General features: G+C 35.1%; 4 protein-coding genes across 5 annotated transcripts; 3 read left to right on the top strand and 1 right to left on the bottom strand.

Moving 5' to 3' along the window:
- Positions 1-1,023: 1,023 nt before the first annotated feature.
- LOC107409237 (DNA ligase 6) lies at positions 1,024-12,504 on the top strand. 2 transcript variants are annotated; one of them, XM_048471584.2, is made up of 19 exons: positions 1,028-3,434; positions 3,574-3,691; positions 3,818-3,899; positions 4,836-4,938; positions 5,026-5,122; positions 6,267-6,369; positions 6,724-6,852; positions 7,042-7,089; positions 8,381-8,478; positions 8,695-8,760; positions 9,052-9,211; positions 9,345-9,452; positions 10,134-10,183; positions 10,354-10,388; positions 10,498-10,559; positions 10,638-10,799; positions 10,966-11,054; positions 11,304-11,403; positions 11,929-12,504. In XM_048471584.2, exons 1-19 carry the CDS (start codon positions 1,148-1,150, stop codon positions 12,208-12,210), a joined length of 4,179 nt encoding a protein of 1,392 aa, XP_048327541.2. In that variant the 5' UTR covers positions 1,028-1,147; the 3' UTR covers positions 12,211-12,504. The 2 variants fall into 2 exon arrangements, 1 of the variants encoding a protein (XP_048327541.2); XR_007240221.2 differs by lacking the exons at positions 10,638-10,799; positions 10,966-11,054; positions 11,304-11,403; positions 11,929-12,504 and having other exon boundaries at positions 1,024-3,434; positions 9,345-9,444; positions 10,498-10,553.
- A 564-nt stretch (positions 12,505-13,068) lies between these two features.
- On the top strand, positions 13,069-16,137 carry LOC107409220 (histone chaperone ASF1B). The gene is made up of 3 exons (XM_048472863.2): positions 13,069-13,421; positions 15,112-15,227; positions 15,306-16,137. Exons 1-3 carry the CDS (start codon positions 13,313-13,315, stop codon positions 15,657-15,659), a joined length of 579 nt encoding a protein of 192 aa, XP_048328820.2. The 5' UTR covers positions 13,069-13,312; the 3' UTR covers positions 15,660-16,137.
- A 919-nt stretch (positions 16,138-17,056) lies between these two features.
- Positions 17,057-19,872, bottom strand: LOC125421830 (uncharacterized). The gene is made up of 5 exons (XM_048471471.2): positions 19,503-19,872; positions 18,053-18,300; positions 17,689-17,814; positions 17,519-17,587; positions 17,057-17,436 (listed from the first exon to the last, which is right to left on the bottom strand). Exons 1-5 carry the CDS (start codon positions 19,732-19,734, stop codon positions 17,353-17,355), a joined length of 759 nt encoding a protein of 252 aa, XP_048327428.2. The 5' UTR covers positions 19,735-19,872; the 3' UTR covers positions 17,057-17,352.
- A 340-nt stretch (positions 19,873-20,212) lies between these two features.
- Positions 20,213-23,997, top strand: LOC107409054 (2-hydroxyacyl-CoA lyase). The gene is made up of 2 exons (XM_016016484.4): positions 20,213-22,028; positions 23,405-23,997. The coding sequence occupies exons 1-2, from the start codon at positions 20,607-20,609 to the stop codon at positions 23,717-23,719; spliced, it is 1,737 nt and encodes a 578-aa protein (XP_015871970.3). The 5' UTR covers positions 20,213-20,606; the 3' UTR covers positions 23,720-23,997.
- Positions 23,998-24,229: the final 232 nt, after the last annotated feature.

Genomic DNA, 24,229 nt, shown 5'->3' with positions numbered 1-24,229 from the left:
CTTCAATCCGAATATTATTAAGATATTTAGCTTTTATCTATCAAATATTGTATGTATATACACATATTAAATAACATACATTATATACAGATATTTAAAATGTTCAGAAGCTTACAACCAAACATTTTCTGTTGTATAAAAATTTACAACCAAACAATTTAAAAAGCTTACAATTGAACAATATCAAAGTTTAACAAAAGTTTATAGTCGAACCATCTAAAAATATACTTTACAAAAAAATTATAATTAAACAAATTCAAATATTTCAAATATGTTCGTAAGTTCATAATCGAACATCTTGAATATGTATAGAAATTTAGGACCGAACATTCCAAAATAATAAATTACTACTTTCAAAATATGCAAAAATATAACTCAATAATTTTGAAGAATTTTAAAAGTACAAAACTGAGAATTTTAAAAACGTTTAAAACCAAAAAAAAAAAAGTTCAGAAAATAATATAAAACTGAACTACTTTAAAACGTTTAGTAATATACGACTGAACATTTTTAAAATTGTTCAGAAGTATACTACCAAGCATCCAATCACCTTTACCCTCCATTGTTTGTTGGTTTTTTGTTTTCGAATAAATAATTTTTTGTGTTATTAAAAAAGTAAGAAAAAAATAATCCTAATTCATAATAAAAAAGAAAAAAAGAAGAGTATTTTAATAAAAATCTGTATAAAGTTATTTTAAAATTGTAAAAAAAAAATATTTATAAAAGATATATAATTTTGAAATAATATAAATTAGAAATATTTTAAAAATAAATAATATTATATTAAATAATTTTATATTTTTTTATATATTTAATTAATAATGTATAAATAATAAAACTGTAAAAAGACAGTTTAAGAATTGTTAAAAAAATCCATCTTTCCAATTACAATGGTAATCTTTCAAAAAAAAAAAAAAAAAGATTTTGAGTTGTTAAATTTGATTTTTCTTTGTAATTGGTAGGCTAGAATTTCAATTACACAACGCACAAAAAGTCACACTTCCCTCTTATAAGGCTTTGGCGCCACCGAACCGACATATTTCCTTCCTTGCTCGCTCTCTCTCTCTTTCTCCTCTCTCTCTCTCTCTCTCTCTTCCCACAATGCTTCGCTTCCTTCCTCTCCCATCGTAAACCCACAACAATTTCCATGGCTTCCTCTAAAACCCTAACCCTCGATTCCTCAAACCTATTCCTAGCTGCCCAAACCTCATTCTTCCATCAACCCCCACCTCCACTCTCTTTCTCTCCATTTCCCACCACTTTCCCTCAATCCAAACTTATACCCAAAACCCGTTTCGCCGTCGACGCTTTCCGTTATGCCGGCGACCACTCCGTCTCTTACTTCCTTTCCCACTTCCACTACGATCATTACACCGGTCTCTCCCCAAATTGGTCTAAAGGCGTCGTCTTTTGCTCCCAAACCACCGCTAAGCTTCTTATCGAAGTGCTTAAGGTTCCTTCTCAGTTTATAGTGCCATTGCCGCTCTCCGAACCCGCCGTGATTGATGGGTGTGAGGTTGTACTGATCGACGCCAATCATTGCCCTGGTGCTGTTCAATTCCTTTTCAAAATTCCGGGTTCGAACGGTAAATTCGAGAAGTATGTTCATACGGGTGATTTTCGGTTTTGTGATTCCATGAAATCTGACCCTTTTTTAAGTAAATTCGTGGGTACTGATGCAATATTCTTGGACACCACTTATTGTAATCCGAAATTTGTATTTCCCTCTCAAGAGGAGTCTATTGATTATATTGTCAGCGTCATAGAAAAAATAGGAGGTGAATATGATGGTTCAATGAGGAATGTGCTGTTTCTTGTAGCTACTTATGTTGTAGGCAAAGAGAAGATTTTGCTAGAAATTGCAAGGAAGTGTAAACGAAAGGTGTATGTGGATGCTAGAAAAATGGCTATCCTGCGCACTCTGGGGTGTTGGGAGAGAGGGGTGTTTACGGAGGATGAATGTGGAAGTGATGTACATGTTGTTGGTTGGAATTTGTTGGGTGAGACTTGGCCATATTTTAGGCCTAATTTTGTGAAAATGAAGGAGATTATGGTTGAGAAAGGGTATACTCGGGCTGTGGGATTTGTTCCAACTGGGTGGACATATGAAGTGAAGCGCAATAAGTTTTCAGTGAGGACAAAGGATTCATTTGAGATCCATCTTGTACCATATAGTGAACATTCTAATTATAATGAGCTTAGGGAATATGTTAAGTTTTTGAAACCAAAACGTGTTGTTCCTACAGTGGGCTTGGATGTTGAGAAACTTGATAGCAAGCACGTTGATAAAATGAAAAAGCATTTTGCTGGGCTAGTTGATGAAATGGCCAACAAGCAAGAATTCTTGAAGGGTTTTCATCGAGGTTGTGATGGAGTGGGTGAGACGGTTGAAAAGGATTCAAGCAATGCCAGAAACCTGGGGTTGCGCTTGGAGAGAGAGGCAAAATCATCTAATACAAAGTCTATGGAAAATAATGATGCCTGCTTTGTTTTGAAATCATCATCACCTCTTCGGGAACCTGATTCGCAAGGTCTAATGGTATCGGTCGATGATGAAGCTGAGACAATTCTTCGGGAACTTAGTGAGTGTTTGCCCACATGGGTTACACGAGACCAGAAGTTAGCACTGATTAGCAGATCAGGGAGGGACATTGTTGAAGCAGTTTCTACGTTCTATGAGCATGAAATGGAATTTCATGAGCAAGTCTTTGGTTCTACAATTTCTAGTTCTGTACAGCAGATTAGTTCACTGGATGAGTCTGCATCAGTTCTGAAACCTGATACCATTAAGAGTGTGCCTTATGTGAAAATTGGCATTCCTGTAAGTGAAGAAAGTAGAGGCCATAAGTCTCCCAAACCAGGGCATTCATTTAAGAGTGCTGGTTCTCCTGGCAAAAGGAGGAATGTTGAGAATAATCAAAAAAGGAAAGTGAAAATGAAATCCAAGTTAGAAGCAAGTGGGTCCAAGCAATATACAATAACAAAGTTCTTCTGTAAAGTTTTGCCTGATGTTTCAGAAGGTGCAGAAGTTGGATGTATGCATGAGAAAATCCGTAAAGATGAAAATTCTCCCTGTGATGCCACTGAATTGTACAAGAATGAGATTAATCAGTTTATTAAGATAATAAATGGCAGTGAATCATTGAAAATATATGCTGCCACCATCATGGAGAAGACAAATGGTGATATTAATAGGGCACTCGATATACATTACAATAATCCTGAACATAGACTTGGTGGGAATGAAGTGGAGGTGGAATTTGGTAGGAAGTCACTTCAGTCCCAGTATGGCATCAATAAATGCTCGTCAGGCCAAAAGGAAATTCTGTCAGAGAAAAAGACAGTTGACTTTGTGGTGCAGAGATTATCTTCAGAGGATGGGGATGCATCTTCTTTAACACTGCCACCAGAAAAATACAATCCTGTAGATCATGGTCGATGTCTATTTAGTTGGAATCTTTTCCTCTTTTTTTTTTTATTTTTTTATTTTTTAATTTTTTTTTTCCCCTCCTTCCAAATAGAGGATTTCCTTTTGAATTTAAAATTTTTAATAATGAAGGGATTCATGTGCAGCATGCTGGAGGGAGGGACAACCTGCTCCATATCTACATCTTGCACGAACTTTTGACCTGCTTGAGGAAGAAAAAGGCAGGATTAAAGCTACATCTATGCTTTGCAATATGTTTAGAAGGTTTGATGCTATTGTTGTGAACATATGTAAACCCTTTTCATTCATTTTAACTTCTTTTGAGTATATTTAAGTTATAGTTCATTAGCTAATTAGGGCCTTATTTGCTTGCTATGTTTCTTACCACAGTTTGCTGGCCTTATCTCCTGAGGATGTGCTGCCTGCAGTGTATTTGTGCACTAATAAGATTGCTGCTGACCATGAGAATGTGGTTAGTTAAACTCCTCCAATCATTGTCTATAGTTTTCAATCCTTGTGTGACTGACATTTTAATTAAAACATCAACTCACACACATGCAGAAATAATGAAGCTAAATAATGCAATATGTTTGTGTGTGTGTGTCCTCTCTTCTCTCTCTCTCTCTCTCTCTCTCTCTCTCTCTCTCTCTCTATGCATATATATATGTATATATATATATATAATCAAATGCATTCTTTAATTGAGAAGTTTTGTTCTACCTTATAAGCATCAAACCAAAGCAATAAGTTCTTTTATTAGTTTGCATTAATAGGTTTAATATGTCTTTACATGTGTATCTGTATGTGTGAGAGTAATTTCATAAAAGCTCATGGAATGAACAGTATACTCAGCGTTGGAATGGTATAGACATTATGTGTCAAGGACTTTCATGCTTCATCGTTTATGCTCCTCCTTCCACCCAAAAAGATAATATCATAAAAGTTGAGATTTTTGAAAATGAAGAGAATATTGACTAAAACCTCATGTATAATAGAAAACAATGCAAAGGAAACACCAAATGATTCTTCTCGTTTATTAATGCAAGATATCTTACAACCAATATCACAACAGAGAAACAAATTATTCTGCTTGTGACATACCAGCATGGAAAAAAATTCACGCTTGAGGTCTCCTTTCGATGCTGTACATTTTCAAAAATGAAATCTTTATCTCTTGATATTATATTTGAATTACTCAAGAGGGTGATTGGGAGCTATGTTTTTAGGTCATGTATTGTAACATTGCCTTTCATATCTTTCTATATTCTTACTTGACTATGGCTGGTGCAATGTGAGACATACTTCCTTTGTTTCTGACTTTTTTAAGAAAAAGAATCTGTCTGATGTCAGAGCAACCTGTTTCCCATAAAACTTAAAAAGGAAAAGTCCTCATTAATTACTGTTACAGGAATTGAGCATTGGAGGAAGTTTGGTCTCCTCTGCAATAGAAGAGGCATGTGGGACAAACCGGTCCAAAATACAGGAAATGTACAATGAATTGGGTGATCTAGGTAGGAGTATGTCATCATTATTTGTTCTACTTTGATGAATGTTTTTTTGCATTAAATGATCCATTAAGTAGTCTATTATGCTTAAAGGTGATGTTGCCCAAGCTTGTCGTCAAACTCAGACATTACTTTCCCCTCCTTCACCTCTTCTGATAAAAGATGTATTTTCTGCACTACGAAAGATAAGGTATGGGTAATCGGGTTTTAGTCATAACTTATCTATGAGCTTGTTGGAAATTTTGGTATAGACTTGTTGCGTTGGTAATATGAATATTTGTTTATATTAGCAAGGTTCAATGTTTTAGCTTTATGTTAGAGAGAAATTCACTTATCACTGATGGTGGTATTTTAGATTAGCTCCAATCTTTTGATGAATATGTATGTCATATAAAATTTCCATGTCATACCATTTTCAGCTTTTGTTTGCATCTTCTATTGCTAATTGTTTGCAAGTTTGGGGTAAAAATGTAAAATAGAACAATTTTGAAATTTATATAATTTTGTATATCCAATTATAAATATTTAATCATAAAGAATTGAATCAACAACTCAAATTGTTAATCGCCCCAAAAAAAAAAAAAAAAAAATTTAATTTCTTGGTATTACGTCTATGTCACTAAATTAACTTTTAAACTATTTTTTTGCAATATAATGAATTATTCTAAAATTTATAGCAGTTTGGAACTTAACCAAAAGAGTTGAATCTGCTTATTTTTGGCCTTAAGCTTGACTTAGTGTCAAGTTCCATGGTCTGAAAATTGGTTGAAGTTCATTTAGTTGTTCACTGCTCTTGCCTTTATGCTCAATGTTATAAAGAGAGAGTGTTTAGTTCCATTATCAAAAAGTTCCAGGAACCTATTTCGGCTAACATTTTGCTTTGAAGAAACAAGTCATGTTAAAAATCTCTTTTGTGGTTGATTGGTATTGATGTGCATAATATGTATATTTACAAATTTGTTTGTGTCAAGTGTTCTATTTTTCCTTCTGTATCTTTTAGATGATAATAGATTGGGCTGCAAGAATGTTCTCCTTGGCTGTGTATTTGGAAATGGAATAAACTTTTGGGCCTGCTAAAAAACAAAAGCTAAGTCTTTCAATTTGCTAGTGGTGGTTAGATGATTGCATCCTTCTGAATTTCATGTTATACTTGACACTAGCATAGACTTGATTGTTATACTTGACACTAAGACAGATTTGATTCTGGTTGTCCGTTCTTCAGGCTGAACTAGTTTGTTTAGGACCTCATTTTTGGTTTTCTCTTTTTTCATGTGGTATAGTTAGGGTGCCAAATTAGTAGCATGTTTTCAGTTTACTTATGTAATATTCATCAGTGTTCAAACAGGCAGTCGAAGCACTGTACGAAAGAAGAACATGATTTTGACTCTCATGCGTTCTTGTAGAGAGAAGGAGACAAAGTTTCTTGTCAGAACTTTGGTAATATTCACAAAAATCATTTTGCTTTGACGATATTTTTTCAATAAAGCAAGAGATAGTAAAAGTTATAATTTTATCAGTATTGACTAATACGAATATAACATACTTTAATCTGAAGTTTGTGGTGTTTGCATCTGTATGAATTAATTTTATCAGTATTGACTAATATGAATATAACATACTTTAATCTGAAGTTTGTGGTGTTTGCATCTGTATGAGAAGTCTGTGCACTATTATTTATCTTTAAACATTTTAACTTATTGATCTTGAAGACCTGTTGCACATATATATATATATATACATATATTTTTTTTTCATGCTTCACTTAATTTTTTTTTATTTTTATGGATACAGGTTAGGAATTTACGGATTGGAGCAATGATGAAAACTGTTCTGCCTGCCCTGGCACAAGCAGTTCTTATGCACTCCTCCCCTAACTTTCACCAAGAAACAACAGTGGACAACTTAAAGGAGAAGCTTCAGGTTTTATATTTTGAACTCTTTGAAGAGTTCTGTAGGTGTAAATGTTTTTATTTTTTATTTTTATTATTATTTTTTTAATTTATAAGAAATTTATTTGAGGATGTGGGTAGGAGACATTGTACTTGTTTTCTATAGTGCTTGATTATTATGGTTTTTAATTTCTTATTTGATTTTTCTGTTGCTTTTCAGCACCTTTCAGCTGCTGTAGTTGAAGCATACAATATAGTCCCCAGTTTGGTAATTATTTATGCGCTTGCCACTGAAGTTTGTTTTTATTTATTTAGTTTTTTCCTTTTACTTGGTTTCTTGCATTTAACTTCTCCCTTGAATTCTACCCTGAGCTCATTAAAAGTACTTGATCTGTCATGTGGTTTGAAGAGTATGTTTTTTGCTCATATATTTTGGTTCAAAGTTGAAATAAAAATAAAAAAAAAAAAAAAAAAATAAGTGGCATGAAAATGTGCAGTTGATTGCACGTAAGCACGTAGGAATTGGGTACAGCTATGAGTATTAGTTAACAATTGCACCACACACTAACAGTTCCCCTTACCTGTAGCCTGCCCAATAGCTGGAAATGATATGCTGGTCATAAAAATGTTTAACTATTAGCTTCTTGTGTCGAGGTTCACCAACATTCAAACAAGAAGCACATAAAGTTGTGATGTAGGACAGATAGGGCAGGAAGGAAAATAGAAAGAAATAGATAGGATTCTAGTATCACACTAGATTGATTTTAGGAATCACTCCCAAAACCCTAGGCATCACACCTAAGTTTGTTTTGCATCACACAAAACCAGAGAAAATAATCTCATAAAATTCTTGTAATATTGATTAACTGCTCCCAGAATTACAAAGTACCCTATTTATATTAAAATCATCTAATAATATTAGGAAACTAAAATAATAGGAAACCTAGTTAAATAAGGAAACTAATAACATTAAGAAACTGAAAACAATAGGAAACCTAATTAAATAATAAAATGCTCTAATTAAAAATAGGAAACTAAATTAATCTACTAAAATCTTTGAAGATCCCAAATAAGCCCATCTTGTCCTAGATCATGCCAAATTAATGTTCGGGCCTTAGAATCTGTTTTTCCTCTTCTCTGATAAGTTTTCAGAGGTTGTTTCCATCTTGCATCAAGTTGTATGGAGATTCCCTATCAAACAAAACTCTCCATTTTATTCTTTCATTAGAAGTTGATGTGGGTTTAATTGTAGCAGTATTATAAAACTCAAATGTTTCTAGAATTATAATGTATGATACAAATCTAAAAGAAGAATGGTTGAACTTGGTAATTGTATAGGGAACATGGTGAATCTTCATATACATTCCCTTAAATTGGATGATACATGTTTATTACTGATTCTGAAATTTCAAGTCATATTGACAATAAGCTCCCTTACTATCACAGTGCTACTTTAAGATGTTTCTTCATGTTGGAAACATGCTTTAGATGATCTTGAAAATATTTATTCTAGTGATAATTATCCTAAGATGTCATGCTTTATTATTAATTCTAAGCAGGATTTGGTCATTCCTTCTCTTCTGACCCAAGGAATTGGATTTTCTACATCAACTTTGTCAATGGTTCCAGGAATACCTATTAAGCCAATGCTTGCAAAGTACACATTCTTGGATATGCTTTCTACTTCAATTTCTTCTTCTTCCTCTTCTTTTTTACCTTTTTCTTGTTATTATTTCTGGAAAGGGCCCGGGGGGGGGGGGGGGGGGGGGGGGGGGGGGGTGGGGGGGGTGGGTGGGGTGGTGTTGGGAAAGAAAAGAAAGTGGAATACATGCTATCCTGCGGCTTATTGTCGGTCATATCTTCCATGTGGCAGAATTACCAATGGTGTTCCACAAGCTTTGAAGCTCTTTCAGAGAAAATCTTTTACTTGTGAATATAAGTAAGGCACTCTTTTTCTTATATGCTCTGTTTTGTTATTTTTATGTCATTTGAGTCTCAGTAAATCATCTTGTAATCTAAACTTGTATTGGGACATGCAACATGAATCATTAAAAGTAGTTATGTTGGATTGTAATTGCATTTAATTCTGATTATATTGGGTAGACATTTTTTTTGTGATTAGGAATTATATTTATCTAATTGACTATCCTGAAATTTTTATGAAGTTTCATGTAATGGTCTATGGTCAGGTTACACGACCAGTTCTAATTTTTGTGTTATGTGATTGCAGATATGATGGTCAGCGTGCTCAAATTCACAAGTTAGCTGATGGATGTGTACGTGTATTTTCACGAAATGGGGATGAATCAACATCAAGATTCCCAGATCTGACTAATATAATCAATGAATCCTGTAAACCTAATGTGAAGACATTCATACTAGATGCAGAGGTAAATACCTCATTGCTCGAAGACTTCAAAACCTACCTGCATTTCTGGCTCAAGTTTGGACTTCCTTTCTAGGAGAGTAGGAAAGGATTTTAGCCATTGCTTCCCACGTTTATGGTCTCTTCTTTTGGTTCAGGTTGTTGCAATCGATAGGAAGAATGGCTGCAAGCTTATGTCCTTTCAAGAACTATCTTCAAGAGGGAGAGGGAGCAAAGACACCTCAATTACATTGGATAGTATAAAAGTTTGGATCATATTATATTATATTTATTTATTTATTTATTTTTCTACGATAAGAAACATAATATTCATATCAAAACTTAGAACTTGTGCAAATTCTTTTATGATAGCTTTGTGAACATTGTGAGGTTCATCAAATACATTTTGCAAAAATGTTGGTGGTATTGGGTAGCATTTCTCTACCTTTTCTCACTCCCTTCTATTAGCCAAAATTCAAGGACTGACCACTTATTTCTGAAATTATATTGAACTCCAATGTCCAAGCTATTTTTAAAGAACAAAAATATTTAAAAAAAAAAAAAAAAAAAAAAAAAACTGTTATTATTATTGCATATGATTCTATCTCCACTTTTCCACTACCCCTAAAATTAATATTGTATATAAATTGTTATCATGATATTACTTAGAAAACTACTTGAAAAATATTATGTATATTTTCAATGCCAAAAGTATTTTGAGAAGTTTTTGATAGCTATCCTACATCAAACATCATTTCCCTACCAAAAAGTGTCTATCAGTGTTGAAATATTTTATGATTGCTTCCTATGTTATTTGGTGTTATACCCACGTCCTTACTCTTGGATGCTCTTTTTGTTATGATTTCTTTTGTTATTTTTATTTTTGTTCTCTTTTTCTTTTTGTTGACTTTTCTGCATTTGTTTTCTAATATTTTGTCTATGTGCAGGTTGACATTTGCGTTTTTGTCTTTGATATCATGTTTGCTAATGGACAGAGGTAATTATTATACTTCCTTATGAATAAGTGGTGTGAAACTTTTGGTAAAGAAGGGGAAGCTGTACATTCAAGTAATTAAGTGCATGACTTTAGACTATTACTGACTGTGAAAAGAGCAGGATTTATTGCTTATTTTTAAAATAATGGAACTAAATCTAGCTTTATTACAGGCTGTTGGACTTTCCTCTGCGCCAAAGACGAAATTGTATGCATCTTCATGTCCTGTGTTGTAGTCACACTTAGCACTTCTTTACAGAATTTGAGGATGGAAACATAACTTTCCCCTGGTTTGTGCTTTTCCCTAAATTATGCAGACTTGAAAGATTTGTTTCATGGTGAGAAGTCTGGATATCTTGAATATGCAAAGGAAATGACAGTGAGTGCTTCATGATTGGTTCTTAATATTATTTTCTGTTATGTTAGTCTGTGGTTTATACACCCTTTCTATTTGTAGGTTGAAGCAGATGAGGCTTGTTTAACCAATGAAGCAACATTGGTTAAGATAAGCTCTTTTCTTGAGAATGCATTTCTCTCATCTTGTGAAGGGATTATGGTCAAATCTTTGGATGTTGATGCTGGATATTCTCCATCAAAGCGTACTGATACATGGTTAAAGGTTAATGTTATCCAAGATTATTTTCTTACTTGAACTACTGAAAATATGAAGAGAACAAGGAGAACTTTAAACTTTGATTAGAACTGTTTGATTTCATTGTAGGTCAAGTGAGATTATGTTGACGGATTGAATAAACTTTGATTAGAACTGTTTGATTCCGTTGTAGGTCAAGCGAGATTATGTTGACGGATTGAATGACTCTCTTGATTTAGTCCCAATTGGTGCCTGGCATGGAAATGGAAGAAAGGCTGGATGGTAAGCACAAATTTATCTTCCGTTTTCCTCCTTGATGTAGATATATTGATGTTTTCTTCAAATTTCATGGGAGAGATCTCACTAAGCATGGAAATATTTGAGGATTTCAGTATGGAAAAAAATCATAATTGTAAAAATTTGTTCCCAACAAAAATATTAAGCTCAATTTTCATAGCATGAAAATGAATAACCAATTACCAATATACTGTTGATTGGTCGTGATAGATACAAAATGTTCTTGCGATGCAGGTACAGTCCATTTCTCATGGCATGTTACAACCCTGATACTGAGGAATTTCAGAGCGTTTGCCGTGTCATGTCTGGATTCTCAGATTCCTTTTATGCAGAGGTAAATGTGGCTTTTGTTTCTGAAGAGATATGTGTCATATTGGGAGCATTGCCAAAGCTGCATTATCTCCTTTATTGGTGTTATTTTCGATTTAAGAAAGCTTGATAGACTTTGAGGTTATGGAATTATTTTGAACGTTAGATAAAATGGGTTGGTGTCGAACACTGCCTTAAAAATTCCTTTTCTATTGTTGGTCATGAACTCAAAATCGCTGTACCAGCACAGATAGTGATTGTGGATCTTTTTGGTTTTGTAAGATATTACTAAGATTATACACATTATTAGAGAAACATCTAAAATCCATGTGTATTAATGACAGCAATCCTTAAGTAGTTTGGATAAAGAATTTATGCAATTGTCCTTAATTTTCTTGGCCTAAAGCTTAGTCGGGTTGATTTTATAATGCTAATTTATAAGAACCATAACCAGGTCTGCAAAAACGGTACTTTTATCCTTTGTTTGCCATGTTGTGGCAGTTTGATTATTTTCAACATGATAGTAAGGGAGCTGTTTAATTGATTGCAGATGAGAAGTTTCTTTTCCGGGGACAAGATCTTGGCCAGAAAACCACCTTATTACCGAACAGCCGAGGTCGCTGATATATGGTTTTGTCCGGAACTTGTATGGGAAATTAGAGGCGCAGACTTTACGGTGTCTCCTGTTCATGAGGCTGCTATAGGTTTAGTTCATCCATCTCGTGGCATTTCAATCAGATTTCCACGATTCATTCGTACCGTGACTGATCGAAAACCGGAAGAATGTAGCACATCTGCTGATATAGCTGAAATGTTTCATGCTCAGACTTGAAAAATGGACGTGATTGCTGAAGATTGAAAATGTTTTTGTTTTTTTGTGTGTTTTGTACATATGGTGTTTCTTGTTCACAAGTCTGCATGTACAGTGTCAGTAGGATGGGCTTGGTTGCTAATTTTGAATTGTACAGCTAAAAGGGATCGGAGGGCTTTTTTTGGTATAGATAGGGATTGGAGGTTTTTAATTAATTTGGGGGCTAGTTTGATATGGTATCATAATTCCGGAGGATGATTTAATTTTTTCAGAAGATACTAGGAATTTAATTGAATATGGCTAATTTTTTCTTTCTTTCTTTTTTCTTTTATAATCTATATTTATATATTTGTTTTACTTCTCATTTTATCTAAACTTATATATGAAATTTAAACAGCAGTATACTAACTTTTATGGAGTTGAAATCCAAGAAAAGCTTATTAATTAATATTAAAAGCAAAGGAATTAATAAATTTCATCTTCCTATGTATCTATGTATATATATATATATATATTGTTAAAACTTCCTACTTATGTAAATTGAAATTTTTTTTTTTTTTGGGTGAATTGTATAAATTGATTATAAATGAAGGAGCTAATCAAAATAAATAAATAAATAAATAAATAAATAACCTGACAGCTTCAACACATGCATTGCACGTGTTATCCATGGACTCAGCATAGCCTCCCTACTCAAGTTACGGGCCCAAGTAGCCCAGTTCATTACCCGAATCCGATCCAATAAACCGACCGTTTTCGTGCCTTCCAAAACTCCCGCCAAATCTCTCAACCGGCTAAAGCCGGTAACATTCCGTGTAATTCCCGGTAACCTAAACCGGAACGGAAAATTTTTTTAATTTCATTATTTTTATTTTACTTTATTTTCCCTTTGAGTAGGTTGAAAAATAAAAATTAACAGAAAATCGTTTTCGGAAAACACTTATTTTCGGTGAGTTCGTTTTCGTTTCGGAGTAATTTCAAGGTGGTTGTAAAATTTGGGTATTCTAGAGGACTCTTGGTAACCGATGAAGGTTCTGGAAACTAGGGTTTCGATCTGTCCGTTCCAGGAACTCTATGCGAGCACAGCGTTTTCTTCTTCTTCTTCTTCTTCAATTTCAAAACAATGAGTGCGGTAAGCATCACGAACGTGACGGTTCTTGATAATCCGGCGTCGTTTTTGACCCCTTTCCAGTTCGAGATTTCCTACGAGTGTTTGACTCCCCTCAAAGATGGTATTCTTTTCTTTTTTATTTTTCTTATTATTTTTTTGGGTCTTTTTTACTTTCTTTTTCGTGTATATTTGATTAGCTTTTGAAAATTCAGATGGATTTCAATTAGCCATGGTTATGTGAAAATTTAAGAACAGAGAAGAAACCAAGTGAATTTCACTTTCTTCTTGCTGAGGCGAATGTTAACTGCTTGTTAATGACTCAATTTTGTGTGTTTTGCTGCCAGAAATAGGATTTAGGGTTCATTTGTGCGGTAATGTGGTTTTCAATTGCGAAAGTTATTGTATTTGTGTGTAGAAAATTGTACATTGGGTTTATGAATTGTGCTTTTTTGGTTTTGGTAGTTTTTGAAATTTTCACAACTCTCTTACTATGCACAGTAGACTACAGTGACCTTTTTACATTATAGGAATAAATTTTGCTCATGTGGCATGTTGGAGTTGAAGAAAGAACCGATTCTCGTTGTTTATTTGTTTTTCTGAACCTATTGAAAAGTTAGTTCAACCATATTGCAGGATGAAAGTCTACTTTTTGAATGTATTCTAGTAATCAAATTTTGAGGGAATTTGAAGAATATGACTTGTGTATTTGTACAACTTAATTGTAGAATTGGTAATCCTGTATCTTGGGAAGTCTTGCCTTTACAAGGCGAGGAAAACCGGTGGGGATCAAAGAAGCCTCTTAGTGCCTGGTTAACTTTTAAGTTTGTTATTTGATATCTTTTCAAATGCTTGTTTCATATGTGTTTGCAGTCCTGGAATTTAGAACCTTAGAATTTTTTTAAAGAAAAACAATGATAAGAAGGAAGAGTTCCCGGTTTTTATATTAGCCACGAGCAGCAATTATCAGACTCAGTATGCTGAAACTTCTAGTATCAATTCCTATCTGACTAAATAATTACTTGCAAAATCGACCATAATTGAAAACAGACTGAGCTTGTAAATTAAATATAGGATTTCCGGTTTCTTGACAAATGGCATGGAATGTTAGTCGTGGATGAAAGTGGTGGTATTGGTGAGACCTGACGGAATTGAGAGTAGAAAATTAGTGAGTTATGTGAACATGCCAATTTGACACCAAGATGGTTCATGCTCATGCAGCTTCGAATTGTTAATTGCAAGTTCTTTTAGTTTTCATTCTTCACATTTACTCAATCCCCAGTAAACTGGCCATGCCTGACTTATTACCCAGTTTGACATATGTGCAAGTAGTTGTTATATAATACTCACCTTTTAGGGCCTTGATGATTAACAACAAACCATTTACTAAGTTATATGCATTCTCTTGCTTAGTTCGGATGGATGTGTGGAAGCTAACAGTGGGATCATAGAGGTTATGTCTTTGAAGCTTAGATTTGCTGTCAACAAGAAAGTGGAATGTGATAATCTTCAATATTAATTTTGAAGTGCATATGCTCTTGGAATAAAGTGCTATCAGTTTCTTGATAATTTCTGTTATCATTTGTTCCAATATCCCTCAATTGAATTTTTTTTTTTGTTACTAGGTTTTGGTTGAGCTTGTGCTTAACATCTCATCTACAAACATTACTTCTTGCTTTAATAAAATTTGATCTGTTTGGTATGGTCCATCCATCCATCCTGTTTTACCTGCTCTTTCTTTGGCCTTAATTGTTGCCTTATGAAGTGATGTCAAGTTTAATAGTAACAGTAAGCATTATTTCATCCTAGTGTAGATTTGGAATGGAAGCTCATCTATGTGGGATCTGCTGAGGATGAGACTTATGACCAACTATTGGAGAGTGTACTTGTTGGGCCCGTGAATGTTGGAAACTATCGTTTTGTATTACAGGTACCTTGATTAATTCTCTTGGACATTCCATTTGCACGCAATTTCAGCTCTAATAATATTTTGTTGGATATTTTGTAGGCAGACCCTCCAGATCCATCTAAGATTCGTGAAGAAGACATTATTGGTGTAACAGTGCTTCTGTTGACCTGCTCTTATCTTGGTCAGGAATTTGTCAGAGTGGGCTACTATGTGAACAATGATTATGATGATGAGCAGCTGAGAGAAGAACCTCCCCCAAAAGTCATCATTGATAGGGTTCAAAGAAACATTTTATGTGATAAACCCAGGGTTACGAAGTTCCCCATCAATTTTCACCCAGAGAACAGTGAGAGTGGTGAACAACCTCCTCCACCTGATCAACCTGCCGGGACAGAAGGAAATGTAGAATTGGCTGCACAACCTGAACATAATAACGAGCAGCAGGGGCCCTAGATTTTGGAATCGTAGGAGCATTTTTCAGCTTTCTGACATTAAGTTTTCATTCAAGGTACATATTGTGCTTCTCATATTCACCTTGTTTCACCAACTGCTTGAAAGTAATTTTGGCACCTGGCGATGCTCAAAAACCATTTAGGGGGTTTGGAGTTTTGTATTCCTATGAAGCTATGGGAGCATTGATTGAGGAAGCCATAGTTGACCTACTCTGTAGTTTTATAATCTTTTGTTGTTAGAAGACATCTTCTGTGAATTTAGAAATTTGTACTCTGAACAGAATTTCCAAAAGTTCTGGTTAGCTTTTACCCCCAACCATAAACTTGTGACAAGAGTATAGTGGTCTGAGTTCATATTAGTATCTGAACAGAATTTCCAAAAGTTGTGATTATTGGATAAATTTCAATCTTGTTAGCTGTTGACCATAAACTTGTGAGTATTAATATAGCATTCTGGGTTTTCTTTGACAAGGACTTAATTAATGGAGTTGAAATTGTGTGAAAAAGGAAAAACAGCTAATATTTGGTTAAAATATAACCTCCATGATGAATTGTGGTCTCCTCGATGGACGCTGCTAGTGTACCTATTACGTAGTTAAACCATCTAATTCAAAACGGGCGAGTTATTCAGGCTAGGCAGTAAACTCTTTACAAAAGTTTAAGAAATATTGTTTTAAAACTGGTTTTTAGACATTTCAGGCACTCATATACGAATACCTGATCTTATCTTTTCAAGTTTTTTTGGATGATTCAAAACTATAGTTATACTTGAGATGCGCAGTGTTTTTCTTTTGGGGGATAAAACTTATTTGTTTTTTTGGTAAAAGGGGAATAAAACTTGTTGATTGCTGGATCGTGTTGGTTATATTGGGATGGTGATAAGTGATTAAACTAATAATATATGATTAAAAAAAAAAAGTAACTAAAATAATACGATAAATTATTGCAACCAACACAGCTGAAAGAATGGAGGAATATGCTTCTCTCGTTTTTTACTTTTATTTTTTTTCTTTCGTCTGCCTATTATTCTGAAAAAGAAGTGGGTATTTTTGTTTTTTGGAAAATAAAAAGTTGTTATCATACACATCCAATAACGGATAAGATGTGGATAAAACTACAATCCAAAACAGAACAAGGCCACAGCATTTGCCATCTAGTTAAAACCTAGTGAATGTGAAATGATAAGATAATCTTCCCATTTGGTTTCTTTATTTTCTATTGTATTACTTAGTGAGAAACATAAGTACACGTAATATTTTAAATCTTTTTCATGTATATCATCAAACAGAGCACGTGAAAGATGTATATATAATTTTATCCAATTCTTTTTTACCACGCATAGTCCACTTGAACAAGTCAATCTGATATTTTGAGGCATATAACGTCTTATGGACTTGATTTTCTGGTATAAAAAATTTTTGGAATTAAATACCAAAAATACCACTTCTCTCAAAAGTCAAAACAGTAGAGAGCAGGATCCAACAAAAGAGTGAACCAACCCCCCATTTGAGAGAGATCACAAAACTTACAAAATTATAAAAGAGAGCCACCCATATTCAGTTGACCACACCACATCAAGTGCTAAAAAGCCTTGTAAAATGTCATATCTTTCTACGAGTCTGAAAATACTTCATTTTGTTTCATTACTCACAGCTGTTATATTCTTGTTCTCCAGCATACTTGAAATACATTCTTCAGTTCTCCGATTTACGCCTCTTCTTGGCAGGGTTCTCTTTCGATTGCCTCATTTTCCCCTCATTAGATTCATTCTTCTTATCCTGCATATCAAAAATGAACTTAACAAACATAACCTTCAAATTTATAACTACATGGAATCATGATGGCTTGATGTTTACGTACTTTCTTTCTTAACATCTGTCTTCGTGAATGTTGTCGTTGCCTACCTCCTCTTTTCTGTTTTGGGTTATCCTGGAACAATATTAGCAAGTAGATCAGTTAATTATACGCACACACACCAGATCCCCTGTTGGCTGTTCTTTCCAGAGGGTTCCAAAGTATATAAGACCAACCTGTGCGAGAGCAGCAATTTTAGCGTGCTGCTTCGCAGGTGTCTCATCATGGTCCATTTCCCCATCACTGTTAAGCATAGCCTTCAGCCTACCATCGTTTAGTAATTTCTCTGAACGAGAATGCCTCTGCAATAACAGTAAGGTTATTTATATTCAGTCACAAATGCAAGGCCTTAATAACATCACATTCATGAAGTTCCAAATCAAAAGGACCAAAAAAAAAAAAAAAAAAAATTCTAACGCTTCAAGTGAAGATGAAAGGAAGGAAAAAGGATTTGCATTACTCATGATAAAAAAAGCTAGAATATGGAATTGTTGATCACAGTTTATTTCCAAAGAGTCTGAAATAGGTCACATGCTTTACCTTGGATTGAAGATGAGTCCTCAAACTCTCCTCATTCAAACAGACTATTCTAGGACATATCCTACACTTATAAACTGACTTGCACTTCAGGATGCAGGCTGGAAATTCTCCTGCCACTAATTCATCAGCTTCCAAGACGTTTGACTGTTTCTTCAGTAATTCTGAATCACGTTTTGCAGAGAACTGATCCTCAAGAAAAATTTGTCTCCCATTTGCAGTTCCAGTATCATCTTCATTTGTTAGTAGACCTGACATTACAAAATTATGTCAAAGATTCAGGAAAACATTCTTGCAAACCTCAACTTAGTGAGTATTTTTGAACTCGTCAAGTCTGGTAAAAGTTATAACTTACAAGAATTAAAGCATTTACTGGGGCTCTTAGGAATGTATTTAAGATTTTTTTTTTTTTTAATACCATTTTTAAATAGTTGTTAGTTTTTTTGATGCCATCTTAAGATAAGATTGCTACTAAAAAATTGTAGTAGTTAGTAACATTTTGTGTTTCTATAACCAACTACCATTAACTAACTAACTACTATTCGAAACGGCATTAAAAAAAAAATTAACAAGCTAACTACTTTGTAGCAGTTAGTAACATTTTGTATTTCTCAACTCAACCACTTCTCTTCTCTCACTCTCAATATTAATCTCCTCTACAGAACAAAACAAAAAAATAAATAAAAAATAAAAAAAGGAACAATCCACGACCATATAATCATGGAAAAATCAGGTTTTCTTATTTGTATCAATTAACCTACCACGTCTGTTAAAACCATCTAATCTTCTAATAACCTACGTTCATCACCAGGATATTGATAAATACATTCATTATAACACCTTCTGTGAATTATCCAATGAAATTCATAATAATCTGTTTTAAATTCTTTTACAATTACGGTTATTAGACAAAGGTAAAAGAACATAACACAAATATTTTAATTCAACAAGAAACTTTAGTCTTAAATTTTGGATAATTAAATGATTTTAACCCACAAAAGGCTAATTTACTCAAACAACCGAAACTAACCAAAATCCATAGTTTAGGCAGCTAATGAAAGAGTAGCAATCAGATAGCATACAGAACAAGTGAATATGGCACCCAAATTCTATAAATTCAACACCTTCACCTATCATTGAACCCCCCATGAAAAACCCACCTAAGATTGCTCTAGCTAATGTGATTTCAAGGCATTTTGGGACAACTTTTCCACAACCCACCACCCAAAGACCACAACCCCTTGTTTCATCTAGCTTTATAAGCAATGCAACATGTAGTGTGCCATCTAAAATTGAAAAAAGCATAGTTTTTTTTTTTTTTTTTTGACAGTGAGCAATTCAAACAAAGACCCAAGAATTAAAAATGAAAACAAAAAAAGGCTATAATCCCAAATGTCAGACAATTAATTCCAGTCCATATCCAAAGAAAGAAGGAAAAATAAATAAAACCCACCTGTATCAGAGGCGTTCTCATCAATCTCATTTCCTGAGCTGTCCTCACTCTCATACCCAGAAGAGGTGGAGCAAGATTGGCCTTCCTCTTGAACTTGTGGAAGGGAAACTTCATCTTCTACATCTTCTTCGGATTCTTGTATTTCTGTTTCGGAGTAGGAAGAAGAAGATGAATCGGAGGCTTCCTCATTCCGGTCGCCGTGTTCTTCCCTGTAGAATCGCCGCTTTATCATCGCTGCTGCTTCCGCTGGTACTGGTGCGGTCTTTTCACGAAATTACCTCCTCACAGTTCGCTCGCTAACCTACCTTCTCCGCTTTCTCAATCCAGTTTCTTCCTTTTGGGCTTTTGAGCTTTAAAAGCCCATCCAACAAACCCAACTTTTTTGTTTCCTAAGGGTGGTTCTATTTGCCAAGCATTTCAACTTTATACACCTCCCCATATATATATAGATATATATGAAAGAAAACCATAATGAACATGATCAATTTATAGTTATCTTTTATTCGTCAAAAAGAAGAAAAAAACAACTAGAGTTATTTTCTAATAGGTATAGTAGGAATGCGGGTTGAGTTTGTTGGAGGAATATTAAAGGCTAAGTTGATATTCCTTTTCCTCTTTTTTTTTTTTTTTTTTTTAAATAAAATATAGTTTATCAAATAAAAATAATAAAGGGATGCAATTAACCCTTAAAAAAAAAAAAAAGGCATGAATATTATGTAGTTTCTTAATTTGGAGATAACAAACGAGGCACTTTTTGAGTGACAGACAGATAAGACATGTCGGCGGCTCTGATCGAAAAATGAACCACCCAAGCAGAAAAGAACGAAAGCCACCAACTTCACTTCCATTCCTGCAACAATTTCTCATCAATTTTGCTTCCTCTGCCTACTACTGCTTCTACTCCAAAACGCCGCCGTCGCCTCCCTCAGATGATAACTCTCTGAAATTCTCCGTATTTTTCTCCTGAAACGGAGGGCACCACCGTCATTCAAACAACTTATAAATAACCCACATCTCTCTCTCTCTCACGCTCATTTCCACAAACACGTCAACTTCGTTCTCATCTCTTTACCTTCTTCTTCTTCTTCTTCTTCTACTTCTTCAATGGCGGACTCAGACACTAAAACCGCCATTTCGGAACTCTTAATAGATGGCAACGTCCTGGCTGCCAAGGCCCTGGCTCGATTCGGCATCGACCGCATGTTCGGCGTAGTGGGTATTCCGGTCACCTCTTTGGCGAACCGTGCTGTCTCTCTTGGCGTCCGGTTTATCGCCTTTCACAATGAGCAATCCGCCGGATATGCCGCCTCTGCATATGGGTATCTCACCGGCCGTCCGGGTGTCTTACTCACAGTCTCTGGTCCTGGCTGCGTCCATGGGCTCGCCGGTATGTCGAACGCCATGGCCAACGCTTGGCCATTGATCATGATCTCCGGGTCCTGCGATCAAAAAGACTTTGGCCGTGGAGACTTCCAAGAGCTTGATCAGATTGAGGCTGTAAAACCCTTCTCTAAATTGTCAGTAAAAGCCAAAGACATTAGGGAAATACCGGATTGCGTGTTCCGGGTCATTGATCGCGCCGTTTCTGGTCGGCCGGGCGCTTGCTATTTGGATCTTCCTTCTGATGTGTTGCACCAGACTATCCATCAGTCAGAAGCTGAGAAATTGTTGGAAGCTTTGGCTGAGAATTTTGAGAAGAAGAAGAAGGAAGTGACCGATAGCGTTTCGAATTCGGACATCGAGAAGGCGGTTTCGTTGCTTCGAAATGCGGAGAGGCCTCTGATTGTGTTTGGGAAAGGAGCTGCTTTTGCAAGAGCTGAGAATGCGTTGAAGAACCTGGTGGAGAAAACTGGAATCCCATTTTTGCCTACTCCAATGGGTAAGGGATTGTTGCCGGATACCCATGAGCTGGCGGCGACGGCAGCGAGGTCGCTGGCTATCGGAAAATGTGATGTGGCACTCGTTGTTGGTGCCCGGCTTAATTGGCTGTTGCACTTCGGCGAGCCGCCCAAGTGGTCTAAGGACGTGAAGTTCATTCTGGTTGATATTTCTAAGGAAGAGATTGAGTTGAGGAAACCCCATTTGGGTTTGGTTGGAGATGCTAAAAGGGTTTTGGAATTGATCAATAAGGAGATTAAGGACGACCCATTTTGTTTTTCCAAGTCTCATCCATGGGTGGAATCCTTATGGAAGAAGAGCAAAGATAATGTTTCGAGGATGGAGGCTCAGTTGGCTAAGGATGTTGTGCCTTTTAACTTCTTCACTCCAATGAGGATTATTAGAGATGCAATTCTTGGGGTGGGAAGCCCTGCTCCTATATTGGTTTCCGAGGGGGCAAACACCATGGATATTGGTCGAGCTGTGTTGGTTCAGACGGAGCCGAGGACGAGATTGGATGCAGGGACTTGGGGAACAATGGGGGTTGGTCTGGGTTACTGCATTGCAGCTGCCGTGGCTTCTCCTGATCGGCTTGTTGTCTCGGTTGAAGGGGATTCTGGATTTGGTTTCAGCGCAATGGAAGTTGAGGTATGTTTGATTTATTTGTCAATGCGTAAGAAAAAGCTTGTTTGCTAATGCATCGACTAATTGAAAATAATGTGTATTTTACCGAAATAGTTTCCTTAGGTAAATGAACTTCTGTTGCTGCTATAGTTTGTGTGTTTCTGTTCTGATTTTAAATGGGAAATGTGCTTTCCAGCAGATTGGAGAGGCTTGCTTGACTTTCAAAAGATATGTACTTTGTTTTGCATCCATTTGTCATAGAGATGGAAATAGGATTCTGAACTTCTCGCAAATATTTTGCAAGATGGCCTTTGCTTGTATTCTCTGTTTTCTTGTCAAGTCTAGATTGTCTGGCTGCAAAACTGGGATAATATCTAACTTGTGTATGTTTCTTTTCAAACTACTTCCTTCTTTGGTGTCAGAACTAGTGGGATCACAAGATTTTCATGTTTATCACTCAATCATATATCGCCTTAGTAAGATTCGTTATTTAATCTTAGATGTAGGATGTTATGGAATAGCTTAGGCGGCTTATTTTCTGTCTCACATAAAGTAAGCTTTATTCATTCTTTGATCAGTAACTCTGATGTCATTTAAATCTAAAGTAGTTTAGACATCTTATAGACAGCAATTGAAATTGTGGCATAAGTATTGTCTTTGAAGGACTCAATTTCTTTTCTATATCAACAACTTAATATGACTTCAACTATGTATTAGGTGCCTTGTGAAAGTACGCTAAGGAAGAATTGATATTATGAGGTGTTTGCTTTAGATTAAAAGTTTTGCCTTGATTTGTATATGCTTATTCATGGTAAGAGTTGACATGTAAAATCCTTATTAAGGTCCCATTGAAGATTCTTCTTTATCATCTTTAACAGAAAGTGTATGTCATAAAAGCCATGTCACACAGCACCTATAAATGGTTGATACTTATTATGATGTAAGATTTAAAGCCTTTTTCTGAGTCCAAAGTTGATGAGAAGGATTTGGTTGCTTATGAATTCTGAAATAGAAAAAGATATAAAGAAACTTGAAATGGATATCCTTACTGGCTTGCTTTGTCCTTTCCTCTTTACCTCTGTTGTTTGATATGATGCTTTTCAACATGTGCTAGCTATTTTGTTTTGAGGTTTGGTTGCTTTCCATGATTGCTAGTTCACATGCTTCTGTCTCTACTAAAAACCCCTTTTTAAGTATTTCTTTGTGCTGCTTAAAGTTGTCTATGCATGTATCATTCATTTGGGATTTTTCCCTATAAGATATCATATTCTTACAGCTCTGTCATGAACTTTCTCAATACAAAGAATTTCCCAATAAGATATCACATCTCTAGCAGCTTTCTAATGAACTTCTCAATACAAAGAATTTGTGTGTTTAACACATTTTCTTGAATCTTGTAGACCTTGGTTCGGTACCAGTTGGCTGTGGTCGTGATCGTCTTTAACAATGGTGGTGTATATGGTGGTGATCGAAGGAACCCTGAAGAAATTACTGGTCCTTTCAAAGATGATCCTGCACCCACTTCTTTTGTACCTAGTGCTGGATATCACACTTTAATTGAAGCTTTCGGAGGCAAAGGTTATCTAGCCGCAACACCTGAAGCACTCAAGGCTGCACTTTCCGAGTCTTTTTCTGCAAGAAAACCAGCTGTTATAAACGTTATAATTGATCCTTACGCTGGTGCAGAAAGTGGTAGGCTGCAACACAAGAACTGATGTAGCCAAGCCATTTCAATTGGTAGGCGGGCTTGTTTTGCTCTCGGAGTTGGAGTTGGAGTTGGTTTGTGAATTTGCTGGTTAATAATAACATTAAAAAAAATTTAAAAAATTAAAAATACTAATAAAAAAAAAAACATTAAAATTGTTGAATTTTGGTGTATAGTTTCCCTGTTATCATGAAAATCAGAGCACCTCACGCATTCCTCAGTTCTGTGTAATTCCAAGAGATATTGAATCAGTATCTTCGACTAATGGGATTGACACGTTTGAAATTAGTCCAAGTATTGTCATATATTATACAATTGGATTGTCTTGAAATTGGAGGAGTTAGAGCTTTTGAATAAATTGTTTAAAAGATAGTATCAACTTAACATGAATGAGTGAACTTTTAAACCAATATTGTCGTATTATTTGCATTATCAATGAATAAAGAAAGTTGGGAATTAAATCAGTATCTAGCTATAACATTATTGTTATTTTAGAATCGTTTAATATAATCTTTTGGCG

This window comes from Ziziphus jujuba, chromosome 4, assembly GCF_031755915.1.
Source record: "Ziziphus jujuba cultivar Dongzao chromosome 4, ASM3175591v1".
NCBI lineage: Eukaryota > Viridiplantae > Streptophyta > Magnoliopsida > Rosales > Rhamnaceae > Ziziphus > Ziziphus jujuba.
This window is presented reverse-complemented; position numbering and strand designations above follow the sequence as displayed.

Excerpts from the sequence above, each read along its gene's own strand:
- LOC125421830 (XM_048471471.2), bottom strand. The coding sequence starts at position 19,734 with ATGATAAAGCGGCGATTCTACAGGGAAGAACACGGCGACCGGAATGAG. Across the intron at positions 18,301-19,502 it reads TGAGAACGCCTCTGATACAG|GTCTACTAACAAATGAAGAT; the intron begins GTGGGTTTTATT and ends TTGTAATGTCAG. Across the intron at positions 17,588-17,688 it reads AAATTGCTGCTCTCGCACAG|GATAACCCAAAACAGAAAAG; the intron begins GTTGGTCTTATA and ends ATATTGTTCCAG.
- LOC107409054 (XM_016016484.4), top strand. The coding sequence starts at position 20,607 with ATGGCGGACTCAGACACTAAAACCGCCATTTCGGAACTCTTAATAGAT. Across the intron at positions 22,029-23,404 it reads TCAGCGCAATGGAAGTTGAG|ACCTTGGTTCGGTACCAGTT; the intron begins GTATGTTTGATT and ends TGAATCTTGTAG.
- LOC107409237 (XM_048471584.2), top strand. The coding sequence starts at position 1,148 with ATGGCTTCCTCTAAAACCCTAACCCTCGATTCCTCAAACCTATTCCTA. Across the intron at positions 8,761-9,051 it reads TCTTTTACTTGTGAATATAA|ATATGATGGTCAGCGTGCTC; the intron begins GTAAGGCACTCT and ends ATGTGATTGCAG. Across the intron at positions 9,212-9,344 it reads CATTCATACTAGATGCAGAG|GTTGTTGCAATCGATAGGAA; the intron begins GTAAATACCTCA and ends CTTTTGGTTCAG.
- LOC107409220 (XM_048472863.2), top strand. The coding sequence starts at position 13,313 with ATGAGTGCGGTAAGCATCACGAACGTGACGGTTCTTGATAATCCGGCG. Across the intron at positions 13,422-15,111 it reads TTTGACTCCCCTCAAAGATG|ATTTGGAATGGAAGCTCATC; the intron begins GTATTCTTTTCT and ends ATCCTAGTGTAG. Across the intron at positions 15,228-15,305 it reads ACTATCGTTTTGTATTACAG|GCAGACCCTCCAGATCCATC; the intron begins GTACCTTGATTA and ends GATATTTTGTAG.